Source organism: Geotrypetes seraphini, chromosome 7, assembly GCF_902459505.1.
Source record: "Geotrypetes seraphini chromosome 7, aGeoSer1.1, whole genome shotgun sequence".
NCBI classification, from domain to species: Eukaryota; Metazoa; Chordata; class Amphibia; order Gymnophiona; family Dermophiidae; genus Geotrypetes; species Geotrypetes seraphini.
In genome coordinates, this window is record NC_047090.1 from 104,953,981 (window position 1) to 104,973,648 (window position 19,668).

Here is a 19,668-nt window from a genome sequence, read left to right on the forward strand (position 1 = left end):
CCTGTGGCACACCGCTTGTGACTCCCCGCCAGTAAGAATATTGGCCCTTCACTTCGACCCTCTGCAGTCTACCCGACAACCAGTGCTTGATCCATCTGTGCACATCCCCTCCCACCCCGTGGTTCCACAGCTTCCTAAGCAGCCTTTCATGTGGCACCTTGTCGAAAGCCTTTTGAAAATCGAGGTAAATGATGTCTGTGGGTTCCCCATTGTCCACCCGACTGCTTATTCCCTCAAAGAAGTACAGAAGGTTCGTTAGGCATGACCTTCCCTTACAGAATCCGTGCTGGCTTGTTCTCAGTAGGCCATTCCTCTCGATGTGTTCGCAAATGCCGTCCTTGATCATAGCTTCCACCATCTTCCCTATAATTGAAGTCAGGCTCACCGGCCTGTAGTTCCCGGGGTCACCCCTCGATCCCTTCTTGAAGATAGGTGTGACATTCGCCAATTTCCAGTCCTCTGGTACCTCACCAGTTTTCAAGGATAGGTTGCAAACATGCTGGATTGTGCCCGCTATTTCTTGTCTTAGTTCCTTCAGAACCCTTGGGTAAAGCTATTCAAGTCAGGTGGGATAGGAGTCTGAAAAGAGAGGTAGGATACCTGGGACTGGAGTCAGACTTGAGAAAAGGGATTTTTAGGAAAATTGCACATGTATCTGCTAGTAGAATTAATCCTTCAGTAGAATTTTTGTGTTTTTATCTATGTCTAACATATATTCATTATATTGGGATTTTTGGCCAATAACCTTGTATCTTTATTATTTTGACTCTGTAAACAAAATTCACTTGAAGTAATGTTGTATTATTTTACATCAGAGACTCATCCATGTCCTCCAAAACCAGATCCTGCAAAGAGTGTACCTAGTAGCCTTACCCCTGCAAAGTCCTCACCTGTCATTAACAATGGCTCACCAACAATCTTGGGCAAGAGGAGCTATGAGCAACATAATGGAATGGATGGTAAGTATTTTACAGTATATTGTATAAGTCTAATTTCTGTTACCATGTTTGATACTCTGCTTTTTAGTTTTTATTCCATTGTACAATTGTGTTCAACAATAAATAACATCAACACAAAGCTTCTCTCCTAAAGTCCAACTCAAAATGAATAGCTTCAATAAAAATTAAAAAGATCTTCATCATATTCAGGGATTTAAAATTTTATTTTAATATGATATATCTTCATAAAAAATGGTCTGTGAAGATTGACCATATGTTCTTTTTCCTTCCTTTTTTCTTACACCTCAGTCAAAACCAGTTCTGAAATCCTGACACAATAAGCTTTCATTTACAACAACTTTGGGGTTTCTTCTCTAGTTTTGTAAGACCTCTCACTGTTCATTGGTCTTGCAGCAATGATCCTGAGGCCAGGAACTATGCCCCAGTTCTCCTTCTGAAACTCTTTATGGTCACTTGAGGGTCAAACTGAAGCTGACTACCTACCATTCCATATTCTCTGTTGGCTTTGCAGTTTGCCTAATACCACATTCATGCTTATCTGTTGGATAGATTGGCTAGTATAGGTATAGATGGTAAGTTTTTGGCATTGTTATCATTTTTTGCAAGGCTAACAGCAGTTCTTTGGTCTTCTATCAGCAACTGATTGTATATGGGATGCTCTCACTTTTGTTGTTTAACATCTTTTTAGGACCCATGGCATAGGTTTTAAGGAGGTGGATGTTAAATATCATATAATCTGGATGTTTTTCAAATTGTTGTACCATTGGCAAGAAACAGAACAGGAGATTTGCACCATTAAGATTCCCTGGATTGTGTTATGAAGCACTAGATGATAGGTAGAGAATGATATGGGGACAGATTTTTCCCCGTTCCCACAGGAACTCGATTTCCCTGTCCCATTCCCGTGAGTTTTGTCACTGTCCCTATCCCTGCCCCATTCCTGTAAACTCTGCTTTAACTACACAAGCCTCAAACACATAATTTTAAAGTGTTTGAGGTTCTGTGCAGATGAGGGATTGGGGTAGGGACGGGAAAATGAGTTACCACGGGGAAGGTGAAAAATGTATCCCTGTGTCATTCTCTAATAATAAGTTACTGTTAAATCTTCAAAAAAATGAAGATTTGTGGGTCCATAATCTAAGTAAACACCAAAAAGTCCAACAGGACAGAGAACCCACAGGTATAAAACAGTACAAAAGGAAGTGAGGACGGACAATGAACACTCCACTGAAGATCACTGATGTAAAACCAACTTGTTTATTTCATAAAAGGACACAAGCAGAAGTTGTGGACCTGACACAGCACTGTGTTTCGGCGTCTGAGGAACGCCTGCATCAGGGGTCACTAAAAATGAAACCAAACCTGTAGTGTATAAGTTCACAGATGGCAGGTCTAGGATAAAACAAAGCTCGGTCTAGCTAACATGCCAGAGTAACCAAAATCACTGAAAAGCTTTGGTTTCATTTTTAGTGACCCCTGATGCAGGCGTTCCTCAGACGCCAAAACATAGTGCTGTGTCGGGTCCAAAGCTTCTGCTTGTGTTCTTTTATGAAATAAACAAGTTAGTTTTACATCAGTGATTTTCAGTGGAGTGTTCATTGTCCGTCCCCACTTCCTTTTGTACTGGTCCATAATCTAAGCCAGTGTCTCGTAAACTTTTTTTTTAGCTCCAGCACACTAAACAGAGCAAACATTTTTTGTGGCACATTATAATTGAAATTATAAAATTGCAAAATCAACAAGAAATTAAATGAGAGTTATTTAAAGTTCTTTAAGCTGTGTATGGGTAATTGTAATAAAGGTGAAATTAAAAATTAGAAAAGAATTGCTAATCAATATGATGGATGAGCTTGTTTTTGAGTGCAAATTAACTCAAAAGGTGGCTTGATAGTCGTCAAACATTTAATCATCCACCATCTGCAGTCGTTCTCTATTTTTCAATTTAATTTCTGTCAGAGCAGAAAATTCAAGTTCACAAAGATAAGAAAATCCAAACAGTAACAAAGTCTTGATTGCTTTGTTGGTCAAGTTAGGATAATTACTGCATTAAAAGTAAAACTAATATTAGTTGCTGTTAGTTTTCAAGGACCAATCATGTCAAAGAATGATACTTGTCTAGGCGGTTGTATCCTTTTGCACACAGACGCTCATAACATTGATAGACTCTTGCATATGTGACATACATGTCATCTATTCTAGTGTATACTTGTGAAGGGAATTTTTAAGAATAAAATAAAATTCTAGAATTTTTCATGGCACACCCTTGATCTCTTTGGGGCACACCACCGTGTCATGGCACATAGTTTGAGAGACACTGATCTAAGCCATGCGAGCAGCCAGTTGGTTGATGGCAAGAAGTTGAGTTGAGGGCACAAGGTTGTGTACATAGTTTGAGTGCCTATGACATTTCTGGGGGAGGAATTGATGGGGTCGGGGGGGGGAGGAATTTCCAGCAGGAGGGACTGGGCAGCCCTCCTGTCTTCGATCTTCTGGGGGTCCTGGCAGGAGGGACTAAGCATCGTTCCTGCCGTCGATCTTCGGGAGGTATGGTTGGGGTTCCAGCAGAAGGGACTAGGTAGGCATCCCTCCTACCAGCGATGTTCGAAGGGGGGGGGGGGGGGTGATTCCGGTAGTTGCTGGTGATGTTCGAGGGGAGGGGGGGTTGCCGCTAAACTTATTGCAGCAGGGAGATCCCTTGCCGTTATAAGCTCAGCAGAAACCCGATTCTTTAACCGGCACCTGTGACATGGACATTGGTTAGAGAATCGGGTTATTAGGCGGGCTTGATTCTCTATAGGACCCCGTGTGTGATTCTCAAAAGCCGCTTAGGTGACTTCTGAGACTAGGCGTCCTATACAGAATCCGGCCCTCAGCGCTCACTAATGCGGTAGAACCCTTTGATGAATTCCCCCTCTAGTTTTATTTCAGCTTCTCTTTTTCAAGAATGGCATTTTTTTACTTATTTGGTTCATATATAATGACAATATTATTAGGAGCTTAGTTTCACTTTCAAATATGCCCAAATAATGTAATTAACAAAAAAGAAGCATATTTATCAAATATTAATCAATTACTTAAATAATTTTGATATTTTGTGTAAAGTGCTCAGTGCCCTTGTCTCCTGCAGTATAGAGCCGCTAAGAGGACAATCATGGGGCCATCATTTCACTTTTCTGTCCCTCCATAGTTTACAATTATTTAAATATTTAATTGATTAATATTTGATAAATATGCTTCTTTTTGTTAATTTCATGTATACTGAAACAGAAAATCCTTTTTTTATAATAAAAAAGAGAAAATATATTGTTTTGGGTTGCTGTTATCTGAACTATAAATGTGCAAACAAATATAATTACAATCAATGTACTTTGCAGTAAAACTTTTTTTCTTAGGAACAGAATTGAAAGTCTTTTTGTTAATAAGTACAAATTTATCATATTTCATTTATACCAATGATCTATTTTTTTCAGCTGAAGACATTTGTTTTATGGTAGTATTCTAAAATGCTTGTGCATAATTATTTTTTCTTTGTCATTTAATATAGTTTAAAAAATTCAAGTCGGGTTGATGTAGTATTTTTCTCTCTCTTTATTATGCTCTGTCAGGCAACATGAAGAAACGCCTATTGATGCCTAGCAGGGGTAAGACCTCTTAAGCTGTAGTCAGCTTCTGCTAGGACAGTGTGATAGTATCTAGTTTTTGGCTTCTGTAGTTGGCTTGTCTATGCTTTATGGCTACTAGTGCTTTGTGGCTTTGTGTTGGTGGCTAAATGTTCTATGGACAATATCTGTATTGATGGTCCACACTAATGCGCATACACATTATACGCAAATATTGACAAAGTATTAACCTTAAGGTTACATTATTTACAGACATCATATTCTAGACAAACACAAAAAGTCAATTAAATGCTAAATTTATGCTGTTGCAGCTTCTAAGATTGGATAAAATATATCAAGCTTTCAATCTGAACAATGAAATTAGAAAGAAATTGGCAGTTTTAGAAATGAAATTAAAAATCTTGTTTTTAAACCAGTTATTTACTACTTTCTTGAGCTGAGAATCATTCAAAGTACTGATTAGTCCTAAAAACTAAATGCCAATACTAAGAATTCTGTATTTCCTAAAATATCAAACTCCATATTTTCATGTCCCTGTATCAAAGCTATTGTGCTCCAAATATGCCCCAGTATAGAATGTGTAGCATCTTGATTGAATGTAACAGAAATGTTCTTCAATACCTACATTTAAACTACCCTGGAGAACACTAGAATCATTATTTAAAGGATATTTGCTGTGTCCCAGAATGTATGGTTTATTTTCATATATCTAGCACGTTTCTGGTACAGTCACACACTCTAGTCGTCTTATCCCCCTTTCAGTTTGGTGTCACAGAGATACTGGGATTAGTGATTCAGGAAATGTGCATCTGGAGTTCAAGTAGCAATATCCATAGCTTTTAATTTCCCTTTCATTATTAGACCTGCAGTAGTGTATGATCTTTAGTGTACTGTATAATCTTTTTTCCTAATGTTCTGTACTTTCTAGATCTCAAACTTAGAAAGAAGCCATCTTTGTAATAATGTAGATCAGTATTAGAGAGGAGTAAAAAGCTCTTGCTTTTGAAGTCAGGCATAATTCTAGTGCCACCAATATAATTAATCTGAAGATGATTAATACTTACATTAATAACTCATTTCTGATTGAAATGAAACTTGAAAATTATCTACTTTATATATTTGAGTTTATTTCAGGTGAAACAGGTGAAACAGACTAATGAAGGTATGATAATAGGAAAAATGTTACACAATATTTAAAAAGCTCCTGGATTTATTAATAATATACAAAAACCAGGTTAAAATACAACTCTTAAAAATATGATTACATTTTAATAGAGTAAGTAATACTAGTAAATAATTTTAGGAGAATCCCTCAGATGTAAAACTCACTTAAGCCACAGCATGGCTAAATAATTTTTTAGCTTTAGCCAATAAGAAGGTGAAAACACTAAGTTCTCCTTCATTAGGAAAATTCCATGTAAACTAGTAACTGATAAGTACTAAAGACTGAAAAGTGTCCAAAAATTTCTTAAAATGTTATCTACACAATATGCTTTTTTTAAACATCCATAATGCACTTATCAACAAATAATCAAAACATAGAAACATGATGGCAGATAAAGACCAAATGGCCCATCCAGTATGCCCATCTGCATCATCCACTATCTCCTCCCTAAGAAGACCCCATGTGCCTGTCCCATGCTTTCTTGAATTCAGACACAGTCTTTGTCTCCACCACGTCCCCTCTCTTAGTGTGTTTACCTTGAATGTTTTTTTACTTTTAAAATTGTAGTTCTCCTCTTCTGTCCTTATGTTTCTTGTAAGTCAGTATTAACATTAGTATTGATTTTATGCCTTCTTTGTAAATATTATTTTTAATGTAAATTGCTTAGAAATTATATAAACGTTTAATCAAACTTTTAATAAAACTTGGAAACTAATACATGCATCTACCATCCTTTCTGCAAAGAGTATTTCCTTAGATTATTCCTGAGCCTATCACCTCTTAACTTCATCCTATGCCATCTCATTCCAGAGCTTCCTTTCAAATGAACAACACTCACCTCATGCACATTTATGCCACATAGGTATTTAAACATCTCTATTATCTTTCTCCTCTCCCACCTTTCCTTCAAAGTATGCATGTTGAGATCTTTAAATCTGTCACAAAACTGATTCCTCTGTTTCAGCTTGATGAGAGGAAAAGGATCTCAGAAATCTACTTGATTCATGCTCAGTTGCAATGTGGAATCAAGATTTTACTGGTTCCATGTTTCAATTATCGATCCAGAAAAACCTTTCAAAATGTATTTCAGTTTTAACTGTAACTTCTTCTTATATCATTGCTTTAGATTTAATGAATGGTATTTAAATGTATTAATTTCAAATTTTCAACAGCCTGTACTTATCTTATTTTGTGGCAGGCAGCCTATGCTTGACAAGATCTGTTTCTCCATAGATACCAGTTTCTTCAGAGGGTCTCTGGTGGCTGCATTTAATCTGTAAACTAATTATGGTGCCATTAACTGTTGCCTTCAGCCTGCCTAAATGAAAATGGCGCCATTTTCATTTGGGCAGGCTGAAGGAAGCAGTTAATGGTGGTATGATATTTGTATATTTATTTTAAAACATTTCTTACACACTATCCTACCATTCTAGGCAGCTTAAAATTAAAAAATTCATATTATTTATTTATTTAAAAATTTATATACCGCATACAACTATGCAGTTTCCAAGTCACATACATAAAATCGTGTTTCCCTATGATTTCCACATATAACGTAGACATGTCTGGACAACATCATAGACACAATAAGACTTGAGGCATTGACATCAAACAAACTCCTAAAAAATAATACAAAAATCATTATCAGCACAACTGAGAATTTTTATTACTGGTATATAATATATAGTAGAACACAAGTTACAAGAATTCCTGACCTGAATCTTTGAGAAAAATAAAATCAAATTAAAATCATCCACAAACAAAATCAGTCCACTATTGGGAGGTGTTAAAGGAACATTGGTTTCCTCATATCCTTGTGTTGACCAGATCAAGAAAGGTATTGTCCATCTGAGCAATAAAAACAGAACTTTTGTACTGTACATGCACAGATTACTGCAAATATTTCCACTTTATGTCTGGTGTATTGTATTGTGCATTCTTGCCTTGTGACTTAGAGGCATATCTATGCCTTACAAAGAATTCCATATCACACACAAGATATTTGAAATCTTTATTAGCTTTGTATGTCATGAAATTTTATTACAGCAATCGTTCAAAATAATCTATCGTATTTCTAATCAAATTGAGCTACACTTAAATGTATAGAGATGTCTTCAGTCCCATTCAGATGTTGATTTAAAAATTGCAGGTGCGTATACATCAGTGTGGCTTAATTTAGCTTAATGTATTACAAAACTTGTTCTGTCAAATAGAACAAGTTTCTAATTAGTATTAAAAAGAAAATACTTTATTGTTGCTTTAAGACCTGGTCCTGCAGTCTTTGCTAAAATGGCATTTTTAGATTGAATGCTGTTTCTTATTCTTTTGAAGCTATCATCAATATTAGGTGCATATTTGTTTAATACTAAATATTAGAATTTTTGTAGCTTAATATCCAGTGAAAAAAAGAGTACTGTGATATGATCTGTGTACATTTCCTGTTAATAAAAACAAAGTTAAGTCAAAGCCCTTATTACACCCCCAGGGAATTATATACTAAAATTTTCAAAATTATGCAAAGATAAATACTTGTATTTTTCATGCAAAATACCAGTAGAAGAACCACTGCCAAGCCCCTCACTAGCTGACTCCAAGAACCACGCAGACGTGCAATGTATTACCAAAATCAGACAATATTTTATTTAAGCAGAGCATAAAAATATAACAGCAAAAATGTATTAGCAAAATATATTGTCTCAATTGGAATACATTGGAGGGATTGGTACAGGTAGATGCCAAGACAAAAAATATCGAGCTATAAGTAATCATCCCTAGCTCCCAGCAGAAAGTGCATCAATTTTTATAATCTTTGTTCATGGTTACACCTTTCCCTCCTGTGCCAATCAAGGCTTATTCTGTCATATTGCAAAGATGTTACTATCTGCTCTGTCCTATGATATCCTGCTAAGCATAGCTGCGCTTATCCATAAATGGCCAATCTTTACACAATTCCACAGTTTTTTTTTCTGTAGTTCTATCCTTCCTTATTTGGCAAGTTGTTTTTCTGTGCTAACCTGTGTCTGGTTGTCCTAGGTAGAAAGTTCAATACATTTCCTGAGGCTTGTTTTGCTGTGCTTCTCTATACAGGAACCACATATCTTCTTGCTCACATGATCCAAGTTCAAATACAAGCCAGGCCAGGCCTGGACCCTTTTTCCAGCAAAGCCTTGGTCTCCAGCAAGGCCTCAGCCTGCTTCTTTGGTAAATGAAACTTAAGCAGGTTGAAAATCCAAATTGAAATACAAATCGGTCCTGCTTATAAAAGTCTTGACATCAGTGGTAAATAAGAGGTCCATTTCATCGGGGACAGAGGGCCCTTCCACAAACCCCTCTTGATGGGTCTGAAGCCTAGGGATTGAAGTGCCCACCACCATGGCATGGGTCATTATGGTGGTAGAAGTCTTCATAGATGACTCCTTTGATGAGATGATGGTACACAGGTAGATAAAAAGAATCAGCTTAATATGGTCGACAAGGCAGTGAGCAATAGGCCTCCAAGCCTGGGGCCTATCTTGGAAAACCAGGAAATGATAAAGGACCAAAGCTCTTCTAACAATAAACCTCCCTGATGACCCTTAATTGGCAATGTAGAAAAGGTGTAACATTGTCAATCTATTGTCTAATACATATTAACAGTCACTTAAAGCTGAAACATTACAATCATAGTATCATGAGTTACTTATGAGACTAGCATTCTGTATCAACAAGATCATAGTCTACATCATTGGCAAGCTGCTTAGTAGCTTAAATTATCTTCCCCCTCGTTAAAAGGCGGTATTTATAACTTAAGGTTTAATTTAGTTTAGAATAGAGTATATATGGAATAGCATAAATTGGCTGGTTATATGCTCAATGGTAGATCCTCTATGTTGTAACATCAGGCTGGTACTTCCTTTAGTCAGCGCTCGCTTTCCCATAGCACAGCAGAAGGATAAAACACAGCAGCAAATGGTTAGCACAGCCAGAAACCCCAGCGCAGAGAAGATAAGGCCTTTGGCTCAGAAGCCAAGCCCTGCAAACCCACCAGGACCCAATTTAGATATTACCCTCATAGTCTTATACAGAAAGCTTGGCTATAGCATAAATCATATTTACAGCATTCAAAACAATATGCGTGCCATTTCTAACCATAGTAACATACAATCTAGTGTTCATCCATTTTAAAACACCATGTCAGAAACATCATTTAATTGAGCCGGTAAGGCTATAACTGCTTTATAATATTCTGTAGTCGGGATGTGACATAATTTACAGAAGGCCATGCCATGCTCTGCAGAAACCACAGAACCTGCAAAAGGAAGCTAAGCAATTGCATCCAATTTCTGTTGTGTTGGGGGAGGTTTCTCTCACTTCTATGAAAAATTTTGGGATGTGGAATAGTAGACTTAAAAGTAATTACTGAAAAGATGAGTAGGATAGTAACTATAGTACATGTACCTGTCCAATCCACACAAGAAAGAACGATTGGTTAAAGCAGTTATACCATAAAATGAAAATATGGAAAAGTATCATCCTGAAACCCATTAAAAGTATAAATAGGGGACATACAAACGGGTGCTATGGGGGTTGGTTCGGCTGCTTCCCAGCAGAAGGATATAGAGTTCTTAGAAAGGAAATGACAAACAGGACTATGGACACAAGACTGATTTGACATATTAAAAGAGAAATCATGTCAAGGGAGGTCAACATCGGGGTACACACAATACACTCTTTCAAGTTAAGGGCATGAACTGCTGTAAATTGTAGAGGTTCTTAGATAAATATTCACAGCACTTTGAAAACCTATCCCCATTGGAAGAAAAATAAAGGTGACCTTCAATACATCAGAAGATTAACACATGCCATATCTACCTAAAACCTGGTATATGATCACAAACCTAGAAAAGTTCTCCTGAACAAAAAGTGTCAGGCTTTGAAACCTAGAAGTAAGTGCAATGGAATGTGGGTTAAATACCAAGAATTAGCACTAGTAAAACCCAATATATACATAGAATATATACATAAGAATAGACCACAGGAAGTTAAGTAAGCATTAAATACACATAATAAAAACAAAAGCACTGTCATATTTGACAGGTCTATAACCTACTCTAGGCAACACAGTATAGAAAATATACTGGGGTAACTTAAAAAGAATATATAGGATAAACAAATTATTTCTTCCCATAGATAATGTCGTGATACAAAAATAAAGAAAATATGTAATCTAGCCAAATGTCATAATGGACGTAAGCAGAGTGTCCAAGAAAGTAAAAGTTCATGATGCAGCTTTTCATGTCTGTCGGTGAAGAAACCAGGATCAGGTTATGTGTGCGGGGGGAAATTCAGTCATAATGCTTGTCTTCACTGCGCAGGTACTAAAACAGCTGCTAATTGCTGGGATTGTATGGGAGGGGTTTTCCTAGGGAGTTGAGACATGCAGGCTGCAGAGAGTGTGGAACCAGGGTAATACGAGTAGCTACTTGCACCACTGAAAAGTAAACACGTGATTAGTAAAGAATAGAGAGAGATAGGGGAAACGCCCCTTGCCAAACATGGGCGGGAAGTCAATCGAATCTCCCAGACCTGTAAGAACATAAGTTGCCTCCGCTGAGACAGACCAGAGGTCCATCTTGCCCAGCGGTCCGCACCCGCGGCGGCCCATCAGGCCTAATTGCCTGAACAGTGTCCCTGACTAATTTCGTAACTGCCTCTAGTCCTCTAATCCTATCCCTATGACCTGTACCCCTCAATCCCTTTGATCTCCAGGTACCTATCCAAACCTTCTTTGAAGCCCTGCAGCGTGCTCCTGCTTATCACATCCTCCGGTAGCGCGTTCCATGTATCCACCACCCTCTGGGTGAAAAAGAACTTCCTGGCGTTTGTTCTAAACCTTCCCCCTTTCAATTTCTCTGAGTGCCCCCTTGTACTTGTGGTTCCCCATAACTTAAAAAATCTGTCCCTGTCCACTCTTTCTATGCCCTTCATGATCTTGAAGGTTTCTATCATGTCCCCTCTAAGTCTCCGCTTTTCCAGGGAGAAAAGCCCCAGCTTCTTCAGTCTGTCAGTATATGAGAGGTCCTCCATATTAGCTTAGTTGCTCTTCTCTGAACTCTCTCAAGTACCGCCATGTCCTTTTTGAGGTACGGCGACCAGTACTGGACACAGTACTCCAGGCGCGGGCGCACCATTGCACGGTACAGTGGCAGGATTACTTCCTTTGTCCTGGACGTGATACCCTTCTTAATGATGCCCAACATTTTGTTTGCCTTCCTTGAGGCTGTGGCGCACTGCGCCGATGCCTTCAATGATGTGTCTACCATCACTCCCAGGTCTCTTTCAAGGTTACTCACCCCCAGCGGTGATCCCCCCATTTTGTAAGTGAACATCGGGTTCTTTTTCCCTACATGCATGACCTTGCATTTCCCTATGTTGAAGCTCATTTGCCACTTTTTGGCCCACTCTTCCAGCGCTGTCAGATCTTTTTGGAGGTCTTTGCAGTCCTCCGTGTTTTCAACCCTGCTGTATAGTTTGGTGTCGTCCGCAAATTTGATAACCTCACATTTTGTTCCCGCCTCCAGGTCGTTAATAAATATATTGAACAGGAGCGGTCCCAGCACCGACCCTTGCGGAACTCCGCTCGTGACCCATTGCCAGTCTGAGTAATGGCCCTTTACTCCAACCCTCTGTTTCCTGTCCGCCAGCCAGTTTTTGATCCATCGGTGGACCTCCCCTTGCACCCCGTGGTTCCATAACTTCCTTAGTAGTCTTTCGTGTGGTACCTTGTCGAAGGCTTTTTGGAAGTCAAGGTAAATGATGTCTATAGATTCCCCTTTATCCACCTGGCTGTTTACCCCCTCAAAGAAGTATAATAAGTTTGTGAGGCATGACCTGCTCTTGCAGAAGCCATGCTGGCTCGGCTTTAGCTGCCCAGTGTTTTCGATGTGTTCCCAGATGCTGTCTTTAATCAGCGCTTCCATCATCTTTCCCGGGACCGAGGTCAAGCTCACTGGCCTGTAGTTTCCTGGGTCTCCCCTTGAGTCTTTGTTGAAGATGGGCGTGACATTTGCTATTTTCCAGTCTTCCGGAATCTCACCAGTTTTTAAGGATAGGTTGCATATTTGTTGAAGTGGCTCAGCTATTTCGTTCCTTAGTTCCTTGAGTACCCTTGGGTGAATGCCGTCCTGAACCGGCGATTTGTCACTCTTTAGCCTGTCTATCAGCCTGAGGACATCCTCCTTGCTCACCTCTAGTTGGACCAGATTTTCATCCTTTTCCCATTTTACAATTTCTTCCGGTTCCGGAATGTTGGTTGTGTCCTCCCTTGTGAAAACTGAAGTGAAGAACCCGTTTAACCTGTCAGCTATTTCCTTTTTCTCTTTTACCACTCCCTTTCTGTCTCCATCATCCAAGGGTCCCACTTCCTCCCTTGCTGGTTGCTTCCCCTTGACGTACCTGAAGAATGATTTGAAGTTTGTTGCTTCCCCAGCCAATCTCTCTTCATATTCTCTTTTTGCTTTCCTAACCACTCTGTGACACTCCTTTTGGTGTTTTTTGTGCTCCTTTTGGTTGTCCTCTGATTTGTCCTTTTTCCATTTTTTGAATGATGCCTTCTTGTCACTTATCGCTTTCTTCACTGCATTTGTTATCCACACTGGGTTTTTTGCTCTATTTTTTTTTGCACCCTTTCCTGAACTTGGGGACGCACAGGTTTTGTGCTTCATGCACCTTGCCCTTGAGTAAGGTCCAGGCTTTTTCTACGGACTCCATATTCCTTGCGGTGTCGTTGAGTTTCTTTCCCACCATTTTCCTCATGGCATCATAATTCCCTTTTTTGAAGTTCAGTGCTGTCGTTGTAGTTCTTTTCACCTTTGATGGTCCAATTTCTAGCCTGTACTGGATCGCATTTTGATCGCTGTTTCCTAATGGGGCTAGCACCGCCACCTCTTTAGCGGTGAAGATTAGGTCAAGAATGGCATCTCCCCATGTTGGTTCCGTGACCAGCTGTTCCATGAAACAGTCCCTCGTGACCTCCAGGAATTTGGTCTCCCTCATGCAGTTTGAGTGCCCTATACTCCAGTCTATTCCCGGGTAGTTGAAGTCCCCCATCACCACCACACTTCCGCTTTTGCATACCTGCCCCAGTATTTTTATTTTTTTATTTTTAAGACAAAGCAAAAAAGTGAAAGAGACTTAATAATGTCCTGTATATCCAAAAATATGAAACACTGCAACAATTAGAATGCAGACCCACTAATCTAAGAGATGAAATTAAGCTTTCTACTAGAACATAAAAATTAGTGTTCCTACCCCAAAGAGCTTACCTAAAAATTAAGTTAACTTCAAACTCTGCTCCATGTTCCCCACTTATAATATTAACTGTCAGCATTTTCTATTGGCTTCATCCATGCCAGCAAAAACTTTGTCTATCATTATTTCAACCAATTTACAGAAAAATATGTGTATTTAGCATCTACTGTTGTTATTCTCATTCACACCCAAGCAAGACACACATTCATGCAAGGACTGTCCTTTCTCTCACTCACACAGAAGCAGTCTCTAAATCTACTCTGTATTCCTATCTTTCTCTGTACTTTAGTACCCAGCATATTTTTGATGTATATTTCTGATAAGCATTGGTTCTCTATTATTTCAAATCTATTTCTGCACAAAATATTCCTTATATAACCACTGTTGGCTGTCATTGTCATTCTCACCCTCACCGAACCTCCTGAGGGCACAACCCAGTAACTCTAGCAGATTTGAAAGCTGCCACTTGTCACACCCGCACTCTGGCGCTGCGTTGCGAGCCCCGGAATCGTGACACAATGGCCTGGCGTGTCCCCTACTACCAGGGGACCCTTTAGGACTTTACTTGGCTTCTTAACAGCCTAAGAAGGGCATGCAAGGCAAGAGTCCCAGACAGGATGTAGCAAATCAAAGGTTTTATTGTGAGCACAGGTTTCATTCAACAAAAGAAAATAGGCTTTAGCTCAGAAGTGTTCAAAACAAGCCCTCATTACCATGAGGCAAACCCAGGCTGCTCACACACAGGGTAAAACATCAACATCCAGGTTTTGGGTGAGTCCCACCTTAACCTACAGTCCCCTGCCTCTGGACTTTCTTAGCAATTCTTTTCACCAGGGCAGGTTCGGCCAGTCTGCAGACCCAGATTCCTCGGGGTGCAGAGAGAGTGGATGGTTCTCTCCTCCTTGTCTCCAGGCTGCTTCCCCCCTTAGTGTTCCTAACTGTGTCGTTTTAAGCTGTGGAAGGACATTCCCCCTCAGCCTAGGTGGGGGAGGGGCCTTCCACACACAGTCTTGTACCATCTGCCTAAGTGCAGGTTCTTTCCTAGCCTTAACCCTTGCCTGGACAGGCTGCTGGAAAGAAAGTAATCCTCTAGCAGGCTCGGGGCCAGGTTTAAACCCTGTGCCGTTCTGTTGCTTGAACTTCTCCTGCTCTGTCTCTCCTGCCTCTACTTCCAGGTCTGTGCCGTAGTCAGCTAAGTCTAAAGTTGGGGATACTACCTGGTCCGCTCTTTTACATAGGGATATATTGTACTTCTTCCTAATCCCTGTGGCAAAACCCGGACCGGACCTGGGTTGGACATAGGAAAACCCTGAAACGGGCTCAGGTTTGTCACACACCTTACCTATTAGGCTTATTTGTTGCATTTCCCCTGTAACTCTTGCCCTCATCTTCTGATTCTAGCTAAAATAGCCCTTATAATCAGGTCATAATTCATACACACACCTTCTTCAAACACTTCCCACAAAACCTGCTATCAACATGCTTATACTTTCTTTATAAGTATGCTGCCTAAAATAGCAGGCACTTTCCCACTAACTTCCTGTTCTAAGACATTCAGAAACATATCTTCTAGCTGGTCAAACTTTCCTTAACTCATTCACTTACTGTAAAAATCAACCTCACTTAACATATCCATTCTAGATAAACAAATATTTGTCAGTATTCAATCTCTTTCCCTCTTCTCAACCTACATACTCTGATGTGAACAAGGCTGCCCTGTGAACTTCAATAAGCTAAGTTGCTCAGCATTTCATATTCTGCTCTTTTCACTGGTTTTCAGCATTATATCTGCTTAATTTCTCTTCTCCTCCCTGTTTCTTACTTAAAAAAAAAACCAAAAAAGCACCAAAAAATAAACCCTTATCTTTCCTCTGTTAAATCTTATTTCCTCTTCCTCTTCATAGGAATAAGGGTAAGACTTTATTAACTCTAATTAAATCCTGTTGCCTGTGGATCAGAGTGACTAAAGTAGGGTGACTAAAGTAGGGAAAATCCTGTTATAAATCCTGTGTTTTAGGGTAGCCATTGATTTGTTATAGAACCTGCATTTTTGTTTAAAATACTGTGTTTTAGGTGGTATAGAGCCTGTATTTCTGACTTACTAGTTTTTAGCCATTGTGTCTGCTGATTAGGTGGAGAAGGGAGGGGCTCTGATTTACTTCTAAGGTTAACTGCATTATCTTTGGGACAGTGCTGTGAACTTCAATAAGCTAAATTGCTCAGCATTTCATATTCTCTTTTCACTGGTGTTCAGCATTATATCTGCTTAATTTCTCTTCTCCTCCCTGTTTCTTACTTAAAAAAAAAGCACAAAAAAAATAAACCCTTCTCTTTCCTCTGTTAAATCTTATTTCCTCTTCCTCTTCATAGGAATAAGGGTAAGACTTTCCTGTTGCCTGTGGATCAGGGTGACTAAAGTAGGGAAAATCCTGTTATAAATCCTGTGTTTTAGGGTAGCCACTGTTTTGTTATAGAACCTGCATTTTTGTTTAAAATACTGTGTTTTAGGTGGTATAGAGCCTGTATTTCTGACTTACTAGTTTTTAGCCATTGTGTCTGCTGATTAGGTGGAGATGGGAGGGGCTGTGATTTACTTCTAAGGTTAACTGCATTATCTTTGGGACAGTGCTGTGAACAATGCTGCCCTGTGAACTTCAAAAAGCTAAGTTGCTCAGCATTTCATATTCTGCTCTTTTCACTGGTTTTCAACATTATATCTGCTTAATTGCTTTTCTCCTCCCTGTTTCTTACTTAAAAAAACAAAAAAACCACAAAAAAATAAACCCTTGTCTTTCCTTTGTTAAATCGTATTTCCTCTTTCCCTTTCCCTTCATAGGAATAAGGGTAAGACTTAATAGTCCCACCAACCCCAGGGACCACTTTTCATATATAGAGACCCAAATAATCAGGACTACTCAAATCAAGTCACTTCACAACCAATCAAGATGACCTTTATTCTATGCAATCACTGTGGTGCTTTAATTCCAAGACATACTATTTGGAGGCTTAAGGCTTGCCCCATCTATTTTCAACTTGCTAGTATAAAGGAGGAGCTCTTCAAACTTAAACAGGAATTGAATACAATTAAAGCAGCTTTCATCACACCACAAAATCATACCAACTTACCACCTCTACCTCAAAGAATAAAACAGCCCAGGAATAAATGGGTCACAGTAGGCTCAGGAAGACTGTGACATGTAACACAGAAACATCCACCTTCACAAATATTACCTCTACAGAATTCCTTCGCTCTACTAGTGCACTGCGATACTTAAGAAAACAGAAGGGAGGTGGGACTGGAACCAATGAAGGTAACTCAAGAGAACAAGTGCACCCTAAGCACAAATAAAAAGGCCAAAAACAGAAAACTATTACTGTTAGGGGATTCCATCATCAAAGGCATTAACCTTGGAACACAAGGCGAGGAGACCAAAATAGTGAAATGTCTTCCAGGATCCTCAGCTACCAGGAGTTCCAGGCAAATACAGACTATAATTAAGAAAGAAACTATGGATTTTAACACTGATATTGTTATCCATCTGGGAACAAATGACTGGCCAACAACTCCACACTTGCAGCACAGAAAGCTTTTCGGGAGCTTGGTGAGGGCGTGAAACCTTTTGTAAACACTTAAGCTTTTTCTGAAATACTGCCTGCATATGGAAAGGGAGAGCAAAGAGTGAAAAACACAGAAGATTTTAATAGATGGCTCAAAGCCTGGTGTCATCAAGAAGGCTTCAAGTACATAGGAGGATGGGGAAATGCATGGAAGGACAAGAAGCTATTTTGCACTGATGGGCTATATATTACTACAGCAGGAAAAAGAAAACTTGCAGAGAAATTTAGACACTATTTTTCTAGGCATTTAAACTAGAAGGTGAGGGTGGTGTATGTATGAAGGACAATTATAGAGACCACCCCCGGCAAAAGAAAAGATGTGATAGTAGTAAAGACTGCAACATAAGCAATATCAGCAATTAAATTTCTTAGTATTGCAACGGAAAGTGAAACAAAACAAAAATCCATACAAAAAAAGGAGATTATCGCTGAAAAATAGCTGGAAAGCGATGACCACAAATGCTCGCATTTTGGTCGCTTGGATATTGATCTTTACATAGAGAGCTACTCCTCCACCTTTTTGACCATCTCTTTCCTTCCTAAAAAGATTATATCCCGGTATGTTTGCATCACATTCATGTAATTCACTGAACCATATCTCTGTGATAGCGACAATATCTAGATCTGCCTCTAACATCAGGGCTTGCAGAATATGAACTTTGTTGCTTAGACTGCGAGCATTTGTGGTCATCGCTTTCCAGCTATTTTTCAGCGATAATCTCCTTTTTTGTATGGATTTTTGTTTCGTTTCACTTTCCATTGCAATACTAAGAAATGAGTTGCTGATAATGCTTATGTTGCAGTCTTTACTACTATCACATCTTTTCTTTTGCCGGGGGTGGTCTCTATAATTGTCCTTCGTACATACACCACCCCCACCTTCTAGTTTAAATGCCTAGAAAAATATTGTCTAAATTTCTCTGCAAGGTTTCTTTTTCCTGCTGTAGTAATATGTAGGCCATCAGTGCAATATAGCTTCTTGTCCTTCCATGTATTTCCCCATCCTCCTATGTACCTGAAGCCTTCTTGATGACACCAGACTTTGAGCCACCTATTAAAGTCCTCTGTGTTTTTCACTCTTTGCTTTCCCTTTTCTTATGCAGGCAGTATTTCAGAAAAAGCTAACGTATTTACAAAAGGTTTCACGCCCTCACCAAGCTCCGGAAAAGCTTTCTGTGCTGCAAGTGTGGAGTTGTTGGCCAGGTCATTTGTTCCCAGATGGATAACATCATCAGTGTTAAAATCTTTAGTTTGTTCCTTAATTATAGTCTGTATTTGCCTGGAACTCCTGGTAGCTGAGGATCTTGGAAGACATTTCACTATTTTGGTCTCCTTGCCTTGTGTTCCAAGGTTAATGCCTCTGATGATGGAATCCCCCAATAGTAACAGTTTTCTGTTTTTGGCTTTTTTATTTGTGCTTAGGGTATGCTTGTTCTCTTGAGTTACCTTCATTGGTTCCAGTCCCATCTCCCTTCTGTTTTCTTGAGTATCGCAGTGCACTAGTGGAGCGAAGGAATTCTGAAGAGTTAATATTTGTGAAGGTGGATGTTTCTGTGTTACATGTCGCAGTCTTCCTGAGCCTACTGTGACCCATTTATTCCTGGGCTGTTTTATTCTTTGCAAATGCTTAAAAACAGAAAAAACAGATACAGACCTTAGCATGGCTTCTACTTGATTGCAAATGGAGATGTGCAGCTGCACAATGCTGACCTCATTTTGAGATCATCAAGGTACACCTGCAAGGTAGAATGCCACAATTAAAATATGTGCTGGGATTTGAACCCATGATCTCTGGAAGATGAGAACAGAGCTTTTACCCACTGAGTCACATCTGATATGATAAAATAGAACGGGGCAAGCAATTCAAGCACAAAAACTTGAAGTGGAGTGACTAAAATGTCAATGTACAAATAGGAAAGTCACTGCTTCTCAAAATTATAACTGTATTATTCACATAATGTTAAATAGAACTCTGCTCAGAGACATGAAGGCAATTTGTTCCGCCTCACCACCCAAT

At 39.3% G+C, this 19,668-nt stretch overlaps 1 protein-coding gene across 8 annotated transcripts in view; it reads left to right on the forward strand.

The window, feature by feature from the left end:
- The window catches only part of MTA1 (metastasis associated 1), a 428,762-nt gene that overhangs the window by 314,665 nt on the left and 94,429 nt on the right, over positions 1 to 19,668 (forward strand). For 6 of the 8 annotated variants that reach the window (XM_033951860.1, XM_033951861.1, XM_033951863.1 and 3 more), the window contains 2 exons: positions 816 to 959; positions 4,565 to 4,600. In XM_033951860.1, coding sequence (XP_033807751.1) covers positions 816 to 959; positions 4,565 to 4,600 — 180 coding nt within the window. The remainder of the gene's footprint in view (positions 1 to 815; positions 960 to 4,564; positions 4,601 to 19,668) is intronic. The other 2 variants (XM_033951862.1, XM_033951865.1) reach the window with 1 other exon arrangement.